This window comes from Lemur catta, chromosome 17 (assembly GCF_020740605.2).
Source record: "Lemur catta isolate mLemCat1 chromosome 17, mLemCat1.pri, whole genome shotgun sequence".
In the NCBI taxonomy this organism is placed as follows: Eukaryota; Metazoa; Chordata; class Mammalia; order Primates; family Lemuridae; genus Lemur; species Lemur catta.
In genome coordinates this window covers 2416033-2431720 of record NC_059144.1, presented here as the reverse complement: position 1 = coordinate 2431720, position 15688 = coordinate 2416033, and the positions used below count along the sequence as shown (strand labels likewise).

At 47.8% G+C, this 15688-nt stretch overlaps 1 protein-coding gene across 4 annotated transcripts in view; it reads left to right on the top strand.

The window, feature by feature from the left end:
- EVC2 (EvC ciliary complex subunit 2) overlaps window positions 1–15688 on the top strand; it is a 130365-nt gene that overhangs the window by 26385 nt on the left and 88292 nt on the right. For all 4 annotated transcript variants that reach the window (XM_045528269.1, XM_045528268.1, XM_045528267.1 and 1 more), the window contains 2 exons: window positions 11289–11423; window positions 13765–13904. In XM_045528269.1, the coding sequence (XP_045384225.1) occupies window positions 11289–11423; window positions 13765–13904 (275 nt within the window). The remainder of the gene's footprint in view (window positions 1–11288; window positions 11424–13764; window positions 13905–15688) is intronic.

The window sequence follows — 15688 nt, the reverse complement described above, 5'->3', positions numbered from 1 at the left end:
AGAGGCAGGATCTGGCTCTGTCACCCAGGCTGGAGCGCAGTGGTGTGATCACAGCTCACTGCAGCCTGCAACTCCCGGGTTCAAGCGATCCTCTTGCTCAGCCTCCTGAGTAGCTGAGACTACAGGAACATGCCGCCTCGCCTGCGTGATTTTTTTTTTCCTGGTGGAGACAAGGTCTCACTATGTTGTTCAGGCTGGTCTGGAACTCCTGGCCTCAAGTGATCCTCCCACCTCAGTTTCCCAAAGTGCTAGAATTACAGGCGTGAGCCACTGTGCCCGGACAGTAGAGTCTTTTTAAGAGGAAGAAAGAACCACACTGTGCTGAATATTGAGTGCAGGCCCCAGATTGTACTAGATGTGACCTCCAGTTTCTTGTGGTTGTCACATGTGCCCGTGAAAGGGCTGGGCGCTGTGCCAGGTGCCGGGAGAACAGGTCATGATGTTCTGCTGCTGGAATCTCGGGTCTAATCAGAGAGAGACATTTAAACCAATTGTTACGGCACCCCAATTCATTCAATTCCAGTAATAATCCTAGTAGGACTCTGAGGCGAATGTGATCAAATCATAGTTCCTCCTGAAATATGGATTATAAAACTAGATGGGAAGGTTTTGTAAATGAAGAGCAATGTGGGAGGATTTGCCCCAGCAGATATTAAAAACATTATCAAGTGACATTAATGCAGTCTGCAACTGCTATAAGAAAAGTGAGACTGATGTAACAAAAGAGAATTAACTACACACACACATATACATATATATGTGTATATATATATATATATATATATATATATAATGCAATGGTGTTTTAAATCAATCGGAGAAGAATATATCATACATGAATTTGAGGGCAACTGACTGGATCTTTTGGAACAAAAATAAAGGTGAATTTCTTAATCAGATTAAAATCTAAGTAGATAAAAACAATTTGTAAAAGTAAATATGGGCTAATATCATATGAGCTGAAGAGAACCATGGTTTTGAGTACATAAATATTTGGAAGCTTTACACTTAAAAACAGGACTTAGAAAAATAAATAAGAAACTTGGGGAAGTATTTCTAATAAACGTACAAGACGAAAGAGTAACGTCTTTAACATATGAAGAGCGTCTATTAATTTGTACGAGGAATACCTCAGCAGAGAGCTGTCTACCCCGTGGGAATTTCCCAGCACAGGGCTTTATGAGGTGCCCTTGGTGGCAAGGTCCCATGGCTTTGAGTTGAATTCAGGGCCGGTGTGTGCAGACAGTCGCATGTTGTCACTTCTGCCTTCTCTGTGCCACGGCATGTGCAGCCCGCTAACCACTGTCCTGATCTGGTTCGCGTCTGTTCTGGTGACTCTTCAGCCTCCAGCTCTGCTCCCTGCGAGCCCGTTGCCCGCTCTGCAGGGATCTTCCTTGCAGCACCAGCCGCCTGCCTTACACTCTTGCAGGCCCCACGTTCCGCGTCCATCGGGAGAGTTGACCCCTGTCAACCACCTCCCCCTGCCACTGGACCTTTGTTCTCCACTTGCTCTGGTTTGCACATCCTCTTCTCTCCTCACCTGTGCTTTGGGCCACTCGTCGCCGTCTTGCAAGCCCTGCCCAACATCTACACTCCGGGACTCCCCAGCCTGCCCGGGCGAGCTGGCTGCACCCTTTGCTGGGCGCCCATGGTGTTGGGACATCTGTTAACCCCTGGCACTCTGATGTTGAGATTATTCCTCCGGATGGCGCTGAATACATTTTTGTTACATCAGAATAGAATTTTTGCCTGGAAGAGACCTTAAAGGTTGTCTAGTTCCACTTTCTCATTTTAGAGTAAAAAACTCAGGAAACGAAGGTGAGGGGAGGGTGGAAGGGGGATGAGGGATCAAAACTTAGGTACGATGAACACTGTTCTGGTGACAGGCATGTTAAAACCCCGACTTAAGCATTATACAAGGTGTCCACATAATAAAACATTAGCATGCCCTTAATATTTTGAAAAACAATAACAATAAAACTCAGGTCCTGAGAGTCTCTGGGAACTGGCCAAGGTCACTGTAGTCCAGAGTCATGCTGTGCAACGTGCCTGGTAAGCTTTGTGCACTGGATTGTTAAATTAGCAAAGATGCATTAGAAAGTGTGGTTGTCCCTTCCTGTGGTTACTTCTGAGCTCTCGCTCTGGCCAGTATTGTCAGCTCGGAGGCCAAGAGTCTCTGTGCAGTCAGGGCTCCCCTCAGGGACTGTGGGACAAGTGTCTGCAGCCACTGACCCCTCTGTTTCTTGGATCTGTAGCTCAAGGTAAAGAATTTCAATGGAATTATTCCTCAGATCTGTTCCAGGGAAAACATTCTGTATGGTCTCCCATCTTGTCAAGCTTTTTCTGGGGGGAGGGGTTCTTGAGGAGGTTAATGGGTGGGATTTAATTTATGGCCATTGTGAGGCAACACCCCCTCCATGCAAGCTCCCACGACCTCATAATCCCACCACCCTAGAGAACCATTGCTAACATGTTAGCTCTTGCCTTGCACGAGGCTATGAATATATTTATTACATAATTGAAGTCAAACGCTGTAAACAATTCTGCATCATGCTTTTGTAACTTGGTGTTGGATTCCAAGCGTTTAAAGCATTCCTTCTGAAAGGGCTTTTTGTCTAGCATTGCGCTTCACAGGTGCAGTGATAGACTTCGTCAAAGGCAATGCTCCGGCTAACGCATGATTAAAGGGGTGGGAATGACAGACGATTCTTTTCCAGATACAAGCAGGGAAGTCAGTGAGGACTCAGGTGGTTGGGAAGCCGGGACAACCACTTCTTTTTCTTTGTTCTTAGACGATGAGGTTTAAGGTAAATTTGCTCTTTGGCGTCTATACTTGTTATGATGAGTGGATGATCAGTGGCCGCTACATTTTTAGGGGAATCTGAAAGGTGTGATTACCTTGGGCTGACTCTGGTGCCCTCAGCTGCTGCAAGTTCTGTACCTGTCACTGCAGTGGTGGGTCCCGCAGCACCCAGCCTCCCAGGCAGACACTGAGGGGCGTTTTTGGCTCCTGCTGTCTCTGACATCCTAGGCATCTGTCCTTCCGCTCAATCCCTATGTCCCAACTGCCTGTGTCTCCTAAATATCCTCTAGCCTGTGTCCTTCCCTCCAGCTTAGCAACAGCCACAGTAATAGTAGCTCAGACTTACCAACTTCGGTGTGCTACAGCCCTACAAATTAGGCACCGTGTGTGTGTGTGTGTGTGTGTGTGTGTGTGTGTGTGTGTGTGGACGGGGTACACATAACACAAAATTTACTGTTGCTGATGGTACATTCACAGTGTTGTGCAGCCATCACCGCTGTCTCATTCCAGAACATTTTCAGCGCTGCAAAAGGGACTTGGTGCCCATGAAGCAGTTATTCCCCGTTCCCTTCTCCCTGCAGCCCTGGCATCCGCTGTTGCCCTCTGTATCTGTGGGTTTGCTGACTCTGGACATTTCACGTAGGGGGAATCGCACAATATGTGTCCTTCTATGTGCAGCATCTTCCGCTTAGCGTGATGTTTTCAATGTCCCTCCGTGTTGTAGCATGCAGCAGAACTTCGTTCTTTTTAATAGCTGAATAGTATTCCATTGTATGGGTACAACATTTTGTTTCTGTCTTCATCGGGACATTTGGGTTTTTTTTTCCCACCACTTTTTGGCTGTTGTGAATAGAGCGGCCGTGAGTGTTTGGGTACAGATTTTTGTTTGAACACCCGTGTTTAATTCTTTTGGGTATATGCTTAGAGGTGAAATTGCTGGGTTGTATAATAATACTATTTTTAACTTAAGTGAAGAACCATAGGCACTATGTTCAGCCTCGTTTTTCAGATGAGGAAACTGTAGCTCAGAGGTAGGGAGACCCAGGGTCCCCAGTGTGGGAGGGCAGATCTGGGAGTCGCACCCCCACTAGGGCCGGAGTTCATGGTCTTCACCAGTGTGTCCTGCGTGTCCTGCAGCCGTGTGTCACATTTATCTTTTCTCCCTTGGCCATGGTGTCCAGCTTTGCCCTCCTTCAGGCAGAGGTCACACAGTAGCCCGAGTTGTCTTCTAAAACTCTGGTCCGCCAGCCCCGGGCCGTGGACCAGTACCAGTCCGTGGCCGTTAGGAACCAGGCTGCACAGCAGGTGAGCGGTGGGCGGGTGAGCGAAGCTTCGTCTGTATTTCCAGCCACTCCCCATCACTCACATCACCGCCTGAGCTCCACTCCTGTCAGATCAGTGGCAGCATTAGACTCTGCATTATGGTGAGCTGTATAATTATTTCATTGCATATTGCAATGTAATGATAATAGAAATAAAGTGCACAATAAATGTAATGTGCTTGAATCATCCTGAAACCATCCCCTGTCCCCGGTCCGTGGAAAAATTGTCTTTCATGAAACTGGTCCCTGGTGCCAAAAAGGTTGGGGACCGCTGTTTTAAAACACTGATCTGACCATACTTCTTCCTGGCTGAAGACTCTGTGGTGATTCCCCTTATGCCCTTAGGGTGACGTGGCAAATCCCTCACCTGCCCTCGAAGGCCCTCTGGGCTCTGGGCTGCTTCTCTTGCGCCTGCTGCAGGCCCTGCTCCTCCTGCCCCTTGCCTGGCTCATTCTGCGGACCGTGAGCTCCTTGCAGCAGGGACTGGGTCTGGTTCCGCCTTATCCTCCAGCACCCAGCACAGGGCTCTGCTGCTCCAGAGTGTTAATGAGATGTCAGCAAAGATTAGCACCACATCCAGACTCTGCGCCAAACCTGGCAGCCCGCTGTGATGTAGCCACTTAAATTGAGTTTCAGGCAAACAGAATTATAGCAAACCTTGATTTCTACACATATGATATGGATGTAGGGATTCTGAGTTTAAGTGTTATTTGAAAGATTATAAAAAGAATAAGGCCTCGCTGTGGAAAAAGTTCAATAAAGATGTTGATGGTTGAGCACGGTTTGAAGGGATTATGAAGGCTTTTGGCCAGAGACTCAGGAATTTGAAAATTCTGCCCTGCTACTCACTCACAAGAGGTGAGCAGCAACTCAGAGTGGGAATCAAAGTGTCAACAGTGGCACAGCTCAGTGCAGGGCTCCTGGTAAAAGGCCCGGCTGGTGCCCAAACGCTAGGGAGGCAGCCAGGACAGGAAGACCACTAGCCTAGACTGTGGGTGAGAATCTTAGGTTCACTACTTACCCCCTTGTGACCTTGGGCCATTTCTTTAGCTTATTTCTATTTTGGCATCATAATTTGTAAAATGAAGATTAAAATAGTGTCCACCTCACAGTATTGTTGAGGGAACTAAATGGATTAATACGTGTAAAGCACTGGAACCATCCCTGGCACTTGGTGTCTGCTCAGTACACATTCGCTACCATGGTGGTGGTACTGCTGCTCCTGATGGGGATGGTGATGGTGATGGTGATGCTGATGATGTTGCTAACGAGGGTGGTGATGGTGATGGGGTTGATAATGATGGTGGTCATGGTGATGGTGACGGTGTTGATAATGATGGTGATGGTGATGGTGATGGTGTGATAATGATGGTGGTCATGGTGATGGTGACGGTGTTGATAATGATGGTGATGGTGATGGTGATGGTGTGATAATGATGGTGGTGGTGGTGATGGTGATGGTGTGATAATGATGGTGGTGGTGGTGATGGTGGTGATGGTGATGGTGGTGGTGGTGATGGTGATGGTGATGGTGATGGTGTTGATAATGATGGTGGTCATGGTGATGGTGATGGTGTGATAATGATGGTGATGGTGGTGATGGTGATGGTGTGATAATGATGGTGGTCATGGTGATGGTGTGATAATGATGGTGGTGATGGTGATGGTGTGGTAATGATGGTGATGGTGGTGATGGTGATGGTGTGATAATGATGGTGGTGATGGTGATGGTGATGGTGTGATAATGATGGTGGTGATGGTGATGGTGTGATAATGATGGTGGTGATGGTGATGGTGTGATAATGATGGTGGTGATGGTGATGGTGATGGTGTGATAATGATGGTGGTGATGGTGATGGTGTGATAATGATGGTGGTGATGGTGATGGTGTGATAATGATGGTGGTGATGGTGATGGTGTGGTAATGATGGTGGTCATGGTGATGGTCAGGAGGATGGTGATGGTGATGTTGATGGTTGATAATGATGATAATGATAGTGGTGATGGTGACAATGGTGATGGTGATGTTGATGGTGTGATAATGATGGTGGTGATAGTGATGATGCCAGTGATGGTGACCATAAAGATGGTGGGATGGTAGTGATTGTGTTGTGCCTCCTCCTTCCCATAAAACTATATATTGCAATCTTACTCTTCTTTAGCCATCGTCATGAAGGAAGAACATTGAAGAGGAGGAGTAGAGGCAGCCCGTTGTGGGCAGGGAAGGCCTAGCATAATTTAGCAACACAGGGAAATGAAGAAAGTGAGAGTCATGAGTGGGCTTGCCCCAAGGAGGCAGGCTCTGCCTAGATTTGCTAATCACCTGGTGTCAGACAAAGGATTTGTAGGAAGGGTGAGGACGATAGGATCTGCAGGGCTGGTGCTGGCTCCGCCCTCCTTCTAGACCTAGGCGTCCATTCCTGGAGCTGGGCCGCTGTGCCAGGCATCGAGCTCAGCCCTGCCGCACTGGACGGCCCATGGCGCCTCTCCTGCTTGGGCTCCCTCACTCGAGGAGAGTAAAGTGTTGAGATGTGGATTTAGAGAAGGGGGAGGTGGGAAGAAGATAAGTGAGGCAGCCTGACTCAGTTGTCCAATTCCACTTTGTGAAGTAGGAGGGAAGGAGGCAGAGAGAGAAAGGAAGAGAGAGTGCTCAAGTGTTCTGTTCTTGCCTTTTGCAGTAGAGTGGCCCTGCCCTCATGGGATTCTGTCCCAGTCTTTGTTTCTGGTTTTCATCAATCAGACAAACAACTTTGACCGTGGTGTGGAGGTTGGGACCAAAAGAACCACACATCCCCCAGGACGGTAAGGAGTGTGCTCCAGCGGGGAGGACACTGGTGTTGGAGTCCAGCAGAGCTACCTCTGCTGTTTTTTATCTGTGGGCTGGGATCAATTATTTAATCTCTTTGCAATTCCGTGTGTCTATGAGTAGAATGGGGATAGTACCCCCCCCACGGGACTACAGAAGGTTGAACGAGATAAAGTCTATAAGGCACTGTACTAGTGTCCTCAGGCCTTTCTGGGCCTACAGCTGCACCACTCCAATATCTGCCCCACCTGCACCTGGCCGCCTTCTGTGTGTCTGCCGACCTCCCTCTCCTTACAGAGGCACTGTTGTTGGATTTAGGACTCACCCTAATCCAGTGTGACCTCATCTTAACTTGATTGCATCTACAAAGACCCGATTTCCAAATAAGGTCACATTCATAGGTGCTGGGGGTTAGGAGTTCAACATATCTCTTGGGGGAGCACGATTCAGGTTGCTGCAGGTGCCTAGTCCGGAGATTGGCACATTGCGGGTGAGCAAAATTGTGAATTCCCTTTACCTCTCCGTCCCTCTTCCTGAAGCGGTAAAAACAAGTCGCTGCCTTCTTTGAGAGAGACAACTTGAGAGCAGATTGCTTGTCGTTAGCTCCTGTGTTCTCTTCAGAGACAAGATTGTTTTGTCTCTTTTCCATCGTAACCTCACCGCAGCACTACCCGTATTTACCCAGTTTATTGATTTTTTCTTGTCTGGCAGAGGCACAGTTAGGGCTCAGGGAGCTGCACACATGGAGAACTCGGATTTCGTTTTGGTGCTAATCAAAATTCAAGATTTAGAATCAGGAGGATGCTACAATATGAAAACAGTCGGCTCCCGGCAGTCTCTGATAACAGCCTCTGTGGACAGGCTGATTTACCACGGGGTGTTACATGTGGAATCACACTTTGATTCAGGCTCCAGTAAACATCGGGACCAAAACTCCTGTTTCTGACCTGACTTAGCTTTGACAGTCTGGGAGGTCAGGTTGGTCTGGTTGGTCTGCCAAAAATAATTTAACCTTGATGACGGCTGCACTGTGGCCACGGGAACGAGGAACAGGCTAGTTGTCTTCTAGCTCCTAAACAGTACATTTGATGGTCCCACACTGTGCCGGAACTGCTTTACAAACAATATAGTTCATGTTGAATACTTGCTGTCCTTCTTGGGGGTTGGGGTTTTGGTACATGCGGAGGGTGCCTAAGTGATTAGCCCTAAGTAAAAACCCTGGACACTGAGTTCCTAATGAAATTCCCTGGTCGACTGGATTTCACGTGAGTTGTCCCAGTTCCTTGCTGGGGGAATTAAGCACGTCTTAGGTGGCTCCCCTGGGAAGCTTGTGCCTGGTCTTCCTTGGGCTTTATCCCATTCATCTCTTCCCATTGCTGATTTTGCTTTGTATCGTTTTGCTGTGGTGAGTCCTAGCTGTGAGTAGGACTATGTGCTGAGTCTTGTGAGTCCTCCTAGTGAATCCCCGAGCCTGCAGCTGGTCTTGGGGACCCTTGGCACAGTCAGTGGCCCTCTAGGAAAGGAAGAAGGGGGAAGCACGATTGCACAGAGGAGGGAGTCGAGGTGTGATCCGGGCTGACGGAGCCTCAGCCAGCCTAGGGGGTAGCTCTGGGCCAAGCGCTGCCTTGCCGGCAAAAAGTGGCTGGCATCATGCCCCTGCAAACTCTGCCACCCCATGGAGGCTGTTTTGGGAGGGCGTGACACCAGGCGCGCTGGCTTTCTGCAGCTGGTTCAGACCTTGAGGTCAGAGTCTGTCGCCTGACCACACGGCTCATGGTCAGGCCCCAAGTCCTTCTTTCTTTTTTTTTTTTTTTTAATCCAGTTAATGTTTATATTCCTGGTTGCATGTAAATAAAAATTTTATGTAAACTTTTGTTTTCAATGCGTAATATTTTAGGAAAAAATACAGATATATTTTTATTTCAGCTTATTATGGGGGTACAAAAGTTCAGGTTATATATATTGCCCATGCCCCCTCATCCCCCGAGTCAGAGCTTCAAGCATGTCCATTCCCCAGACAGTGCACATCGCACTCATCATGTAGTTATACACCCATCCCCTCCCCCCACCCCCCCACTTCTGTCCGATACCCAATTGGTGTTATTCCCAAATGTGCACTTAGGTAATGATCAGGGAAACCAATTTGCTGGTGAGTACATGTGGTGCTTATTTTTCCATTCTTGGGATACTTCACTTAGTAGAATGGGTTCCAACTCTATCCAGGAGAACATAAGAGATTCTATATCACCGTTATTTCTTATAGCTGTGAAATACTCCATGGTATACATATACCACATTTTACTAATCCACTCATGGGTAGATGCCCAATAATGGGATTGCTGGATCGAATGGTAAGTCTACTTGAATCTGTTTAAGGTATCTCCATAATGCTTTCCACAGGGGTTGCACTAGTTTGCAGTCCCACCAGCAGTGTATGAGTGTTCCTGTCTCTCCACATCCACGCCAACATGTATTGTTTTGGGACTTTTTGATAAAGTCTATTCTCACTGGAGTTAAGTGATATCTCATTGTGGTTTTGATTTGCATTTCCCTGAATGATTAGAGATGTTGAGCATTTTTTCATATGTTTGTTAGCCATTATTCTGTCTTCTTTTGAAAAATTTCTATTCATGTCCAAGTCCTTCTTTCAAGGAGGATCTGTGTGGTCCTCATCTACCCAACTTGACTTAAAATTTTTATGATATTTTGTCTCCTACTATACAAGTAATACATGCCCATTGTAGAGATCTTAGAAAACAAAGAAATATTAAAAAGATAAAAAAACCTCATCAAGTAATCACATTCAAACAAAATTGTAGAGGATTTTCTTCATAGTTTGTTTACACATGTATATGTATGCATCTCTATTATTTTTATTGTAGTGAAATTGAAATTATACTGTGTATATAGTTTTGTATTTTTTCTACAAAGTTACATTAGGGTACAAACCTTTTTTTATATCATTAAAAATTCATTCAAAATTTTTTAAATAGTTAGATATTCAGTACTACAAGGGAGAGGGGGAGAACTTAAAAGCACCCAGAAGGCAAAAACAGATCCTTCTAGAACGTCCTCAGGTATGCCTATGTCACGAGGCAGAGTGGGACCATCAGCATTCTGAGGTAAAGAGATTTTGGACCTTGAGTTCTATACTCAGCCAAGCTGTCAATCAAAATGGGGGCAAAGTCCCTTTTTCAGACATGTAAGAAAAGAACATCTTTTCTAAACAAATTTACTTCAGAATAAATAAATACTGAGGGTGCTCCATTAAAAAGAAGAGATGTGATCCAAGAAGTACAGCTTTTCCTCGGTCAGTAATGCGGTGAGGACATGCGCTAGAGGGCGGGGAGGGAAGCCGTGCACAGCCCGAGGACGGCACCCGTCCCCGTCGAATCGGGAAGTCAGAGAACTCTGGGAATTGTGACTGCAAGAAAAAACGAATTTGACCTTCTGTAACAGATAGTAGCATTAAGGATATGGGCATATACCAGGAAGGGAAAAGAAAGGCAGTGAGAAACCTCAGGAAGAGCAAAAAGTTACAAGAGGAAATGTTTGTCCAAATTGAGCAAACTAAAAATTCAGCGCGATTGTGAATCGTTGCTGGAGTCTGAGGAAGAGGCTTGCATGAGGAGCGTACTCCTCTGAGGGCCAGGTATTCAGTGACACAGGATGACATGCTATGGCTGTATTCTGCAGTGACTAGTGTTTGCCTAATCATAATAATGACGTTGTCTTTTTTAATTTTTTGTTTTTGAATTAACCTATAAACATCACCAAAACTGAATTGTGGTTGCAGAACAAAATACATATGTTATGCAACTAATAAATGCTGGAAGGTAGAAGTGGGGAAGGAGGGGTGGAGGCCAGCGTGGCGCACTAATCTCACCAATTTTCTCAGTAAGAAGACAAGAAATAGCCTCTGAACTCAATGCAATGAACATTGAGGTTCAATTATTTAATTTAAAGTTACAAGAGTGTTGAGGGAAGGTGAGTGTGCGATGGCTTCTCCCTCCGGCCTCTGCAAAGTTCTGCCCCTGACTCTCAGAACCTGTCACAGATTGCTAGTGCTGCCGTAGGACTGTCACATGCCAGATGTGGAAACTGAACATGCCTAATTGCCTGTGATGGGCCGTGCCTGGGGCTGGGTGCCCTGCCGCCGCGTGAGCTCCTTGACATCCAGGTCAGAGGGACCAGCGAGGGCCTCGAGGCAGCCAGCCTGTGGCCCAGCGCCAGCTCGGGGGCAGGCAGGTTGGTCCCCCGACTCCCTGCTTGTTCTCTCCGGCTCTCGGTCGTCTGCGTGACTCGGGGACAGGAAGCGTGACCACCCAGGCACCCACTGCCTTGTCTGTGCCCGCAGGTTCTGCCGCACCACGGCATCCACGCAGCGGGGTTCGTGGCTGCCTTCCTCTCCTCCCTTGTGCTGACCTGGCTCGTGCTCTTCTTGGCAGCGCGGTGTTGGTGTCTGCGGGGAGGCGTGCTCGCCAGACAGCGGGTGAGTCTCCTTCCCCAGGCAGCTGGGCCGGGGGCAGACGCGAGGTAGACGTGCACCCCCGGCACAAGGGGTCTCACCTCTGGAGCTCTGCCGGCACCCCAGGAGCTGTGGGCAGATAGTCGTGCCCAGGCCCAGCTTGGATTTGCACGTCCTGGGATGTGTCCCCACCCTTAGCCATCTGTGAAAGCTCCCTGGGGATTCTAACCAGCCACCGGGCGTGAGAACCCTGCAGTCTAGCCCCCACCTGTGTGGACAGCTTTGTATTTCTGCAGAACATCTCTGGGGGAAGCCCAGACCCCTGTGCCTGGCTTATGAAGCCCCCAGGACTGTCTTCTACCCCCTTCCTGACACTTCCCACTTCACACCCCAACCTCCTGCCACGCCAAGTGACTCGTTTTCCCTCTGAGTGTGAACTCTCCATGCTCACTCACACCCATGTGCTTCCCAGCCCTCTCTTCACTCCTCAGTTAGGACACTTCCTACCCATCCTTTAAGCCGCAAACTGGCATCACCTTTCCCTGGAAGTCATTGCAGGCCACTTTCTTTGGGCCCTCACGTGACTCCACCCAGTACTTGTCACGATCCGTCGGGCCTGACTGTGAACTCCCCGATCCCAGCATCCCTGTCTTAGTCTGGGCTGCCACAGAAGCACCTCCTAAGACCAGGATTCAGCTGAAGTAGTTTATATGGGAAGTGAGCCCAGGGAGGCCCGGGGGTGGTAGGGGGGTGAGGCAGGAAGGGACAGCAGTGGGCAGAGGGTGAGGTCTCACCAGGACCACAGGGGCCCGGGAGCTCTGGAGACAGCCCAGAACTAGCCGTGTAGTCATCACACCCGTGGTTTGAAGGGGCTGGGATCCCTTTGGTTATTGGCTGAGGACAAGGAGGCAGGAGGCAAGGAGGAAGGTGACATTATGTCCCTGGCGTGGCATCTAGAGGCCAGCAGCATCCTTCAGGGCAGGTGCATGGGTGTTGGCTGGTGGGCACTGCAGTGGTGAGGGCAAGGGGACATGGCAGAGCACAAGGGCGCAACGGGCACTGCTGTGACTCACTGTCGCCCAGAGGCCCAACACCTCGAAAGGAACATCTGTCATCTTCCTCCCTCACCTTATTTATATAGAGAAAAATTGAGGTCTGTGAAGTTAAACAACTTGTTTAAAGTGGCCAGGCATAGGCTGGGGTCCGGCTTCCTGGGACTCTCTCTCTGGAGCCTGAAGTCCTGCCCCAGCCTGGGTGAGGGGCCATCGTTCATTTTGTTCCAGTTTCCTAGAGCGAGGATTGTCATTGGAAATGAGGTCAGCCCACAAACTCCTTAACAGGCAAAAGTGGGAGAAGAAAAATGGCCCGTCTAATCAGACCCTGTACTTATTCCCTGAAAGCTGTTACCAATCAGAAGAACAAAACGACCCTGCTACTTTGATGGGAGAGCAGGATTCATTTCCCAGAGATTAAGGCGGATCGTTACAACTGCGCAGAGGGAAGCAGAGTGTGAATTTGATTTAAGTTCTGAAGAGCCTGGCAGTATTTTTTTCCTGGCTTCACAGAATGAACCTTTCACATTTTCTTCATTTTTTGCCAGCGTGGTGCCCAGTAAGACAACATGCTGTGAACCAGAAGGCAGCTTCAGAGCTGCATCGGGGTCAGACACCAGCCTGCTCTTTTGGAGCTGCGTGCCCGGCAGTGACGCTACTGCGCACCTGTCCGAGCCTCAGTCTCCTCCTTCGTGGAGTGGGGGCACCGGCACTTATTTTGTCATTATGGCAGTTTCACAATACAGTATGTAGAAAGCACACAGAACAATAACCTGGCAGGACAGGAATTCTTAAATGTTAGCTGCAGCTATCACTCGCTTCCGCAGAGTTAATGATATTGGGGAACAAAACAGATATATCTATCGCATCGGAGAGTTGGGCATGATTATCTCAAATGTCACTTCCAGCTCACAGTCCAGCTCACTGTCTGATTAGCAACCAGCCAGATCCATGATGTTGAGGTCCACCACGCCTGGGAGTATTCCCCTACCTGATGATGATGATGGTGGCGATTAAGATAGTGAAATATTTTGATAGGTCTTTACAGGTTGAAAAGGCCTGTATTCATCCATTGCTTCATTTTATCCACACAACACCCCTGTGCAGAGCTACTGGAATTGTAAACCCATTTCTTTGGTGAGAAAATGGAGGCTCAGGGAAGTGCATTGGTTCTTCTGAGTTCATCTGCTCCCCTGTGGTGGGGCCGGTCAGGTTCTCTGACTGCGGCTTCCCTGTCTCGCCTCCTGCCCTTCCTGGCACGTGGCCTTCACAAGAATGCACGCGGAGTTGTTGTTTCTGCAATTTTCCTGCAGGTCGGGCATCACGAGAGCAAGGCGGAACCCTTGCTGTTCACCTCGGCGGATGGCGTGAATGAGGACCTTTCCCTTAACGACCAGATGGTGGACATCCTGTGCTCCGAGGACTCGGGGAGCATGCTTCAAGCCTTGGAAGAGTAAGAATTCTCAATCCCATTCCCCTTCCATGGATGTGACTGTGTTTCAACTACCATGGCTTGAGAACAAGCACTGAGTGCATCTCACTCATGCGTTCAGTCACGTGTTCATCTGTCCCTGAGTGGTCATAGCAGAACAGCCACTGTGCATCGCACACAAGCCTTGGCATCTAGGAAAAGAGATGTGTGGTAAGACATCCTTCCTGCTTGAAGGCAGTCTGATCTAGCCAGGAAGAGAGACAGGTAAACAGAAGTGACCGTGAAGTTTGGTGAGCGCCATGCTAAGGGGGAAGATCGGGGCTGGCTGAGCACAGAAGAGGAAGTAATTACCGCTGAGAGGTAATCAGAAATGCTTCCCAGAGGAGGTGACATTTAACTCATTTGTGAAGCTTGTGGAGGAGCTTTCCCAGGGGATTGATCAAGGAAAGGCTTTCAGACGGAGGGAAGAAAGGTCAGGTACAAAGGTGAGAAATGAGCGTGACAGTTTGGTGAAGTGTGAGTAGCTGAGTGTGGCGAGGTATGAATTGGGGTGTTGAACATAGAAAATGGAGAAGCGGCAGCTGGAGAGAGGCCAGACCCTGTGATGTGGCTGTTTGCTGAGTTGATTTCATTTATTTAATGAACACTGACGTTGTGCTGCCTACGTGCAATAGAACATAGTGCCAGAGGCCATTTAAAACTTTACAAAATTAACACATGTAATCCCCTTAACAACCCTGTGAAGTATCAGCAGGTATTGATGTTCTTACCACCTTATGGATGAGGACTTGAGAGAGGTTAAGTAACTCGCCTAGTGGCACACACTAGTAAACGGCAGAGTGAGGTTTCAAAGCAGGGCGTCTGCTCCAGGGTCCAAGCTCTTAATCGGGGTGCTCCATTGCCCGAGATTTCTGCTGGTCAGGCATGGGGGGCACAGTCTGATGGTTGACCATTGTCAGCGTGGCCTTTTCTTCTTCCCTTTCAACAGATATTTACAGATGACGTCTTTATATATATATTTTTCAGTTTCCAGTTGTCTGCCAAAGTCTCAATCTTATCTTTATTTAGTCTCAAACACGTTAAGCATATTTATTTTACAGTCTCTGTATGAAAACTTCATCTGTACTCCCATCCTGTGTCTTTTATCTGTTGTTCCTCATAGTTTTTGATCTTATTTTCTTGTCTCCTCGTGTGCCTGGATATTTTTGATTATGTACCAGACATTGTATTTGAAAACTGAAAGACAGTTTGAGGACTAGGGTGATGTTATCTTCTTTCAAGCAGCTAGGATTGTAATTATGGATTACTTTAATACAATCAGAGGTTGATATCATTCAAAGCTGGGCTTCATTTCTTCCAGATCAGATTCTTACTTGGTTATATCTGATTATTTTTATTTTTAGCTTCTTTGCTTTCTTGTTAGACTGCTGATTATTAGTAAGGAGGCCACATGGAAAGCCCTCACGTTGGATTCCATTTATAGGAAAACTTTCTGGTTCTGGACTCAAGATGCGTAGCTCACCGCCCACCGGGGAAGAATTTCTATGGATTTGGAGTCATCCTGATGCTGATAAACTACAGTGCCTTATTTTTGTATATAATACCCTATGTTTATATTTGTGTCATTTAAAAATGTACAGTCTTTTCCACACACCTTATTCAATTTGGTCCTCACAGCAGTGCTCTTTGGTAATGCATCTTATTCCTAGTGTTTGACGGTTGAAGAATCTGAGGCTCAGCCAGGTGTGAAGAGGATTATTCATAGTCACACCTCTGGTGAGTGAGGAACAGGACTTCAGCTTGCT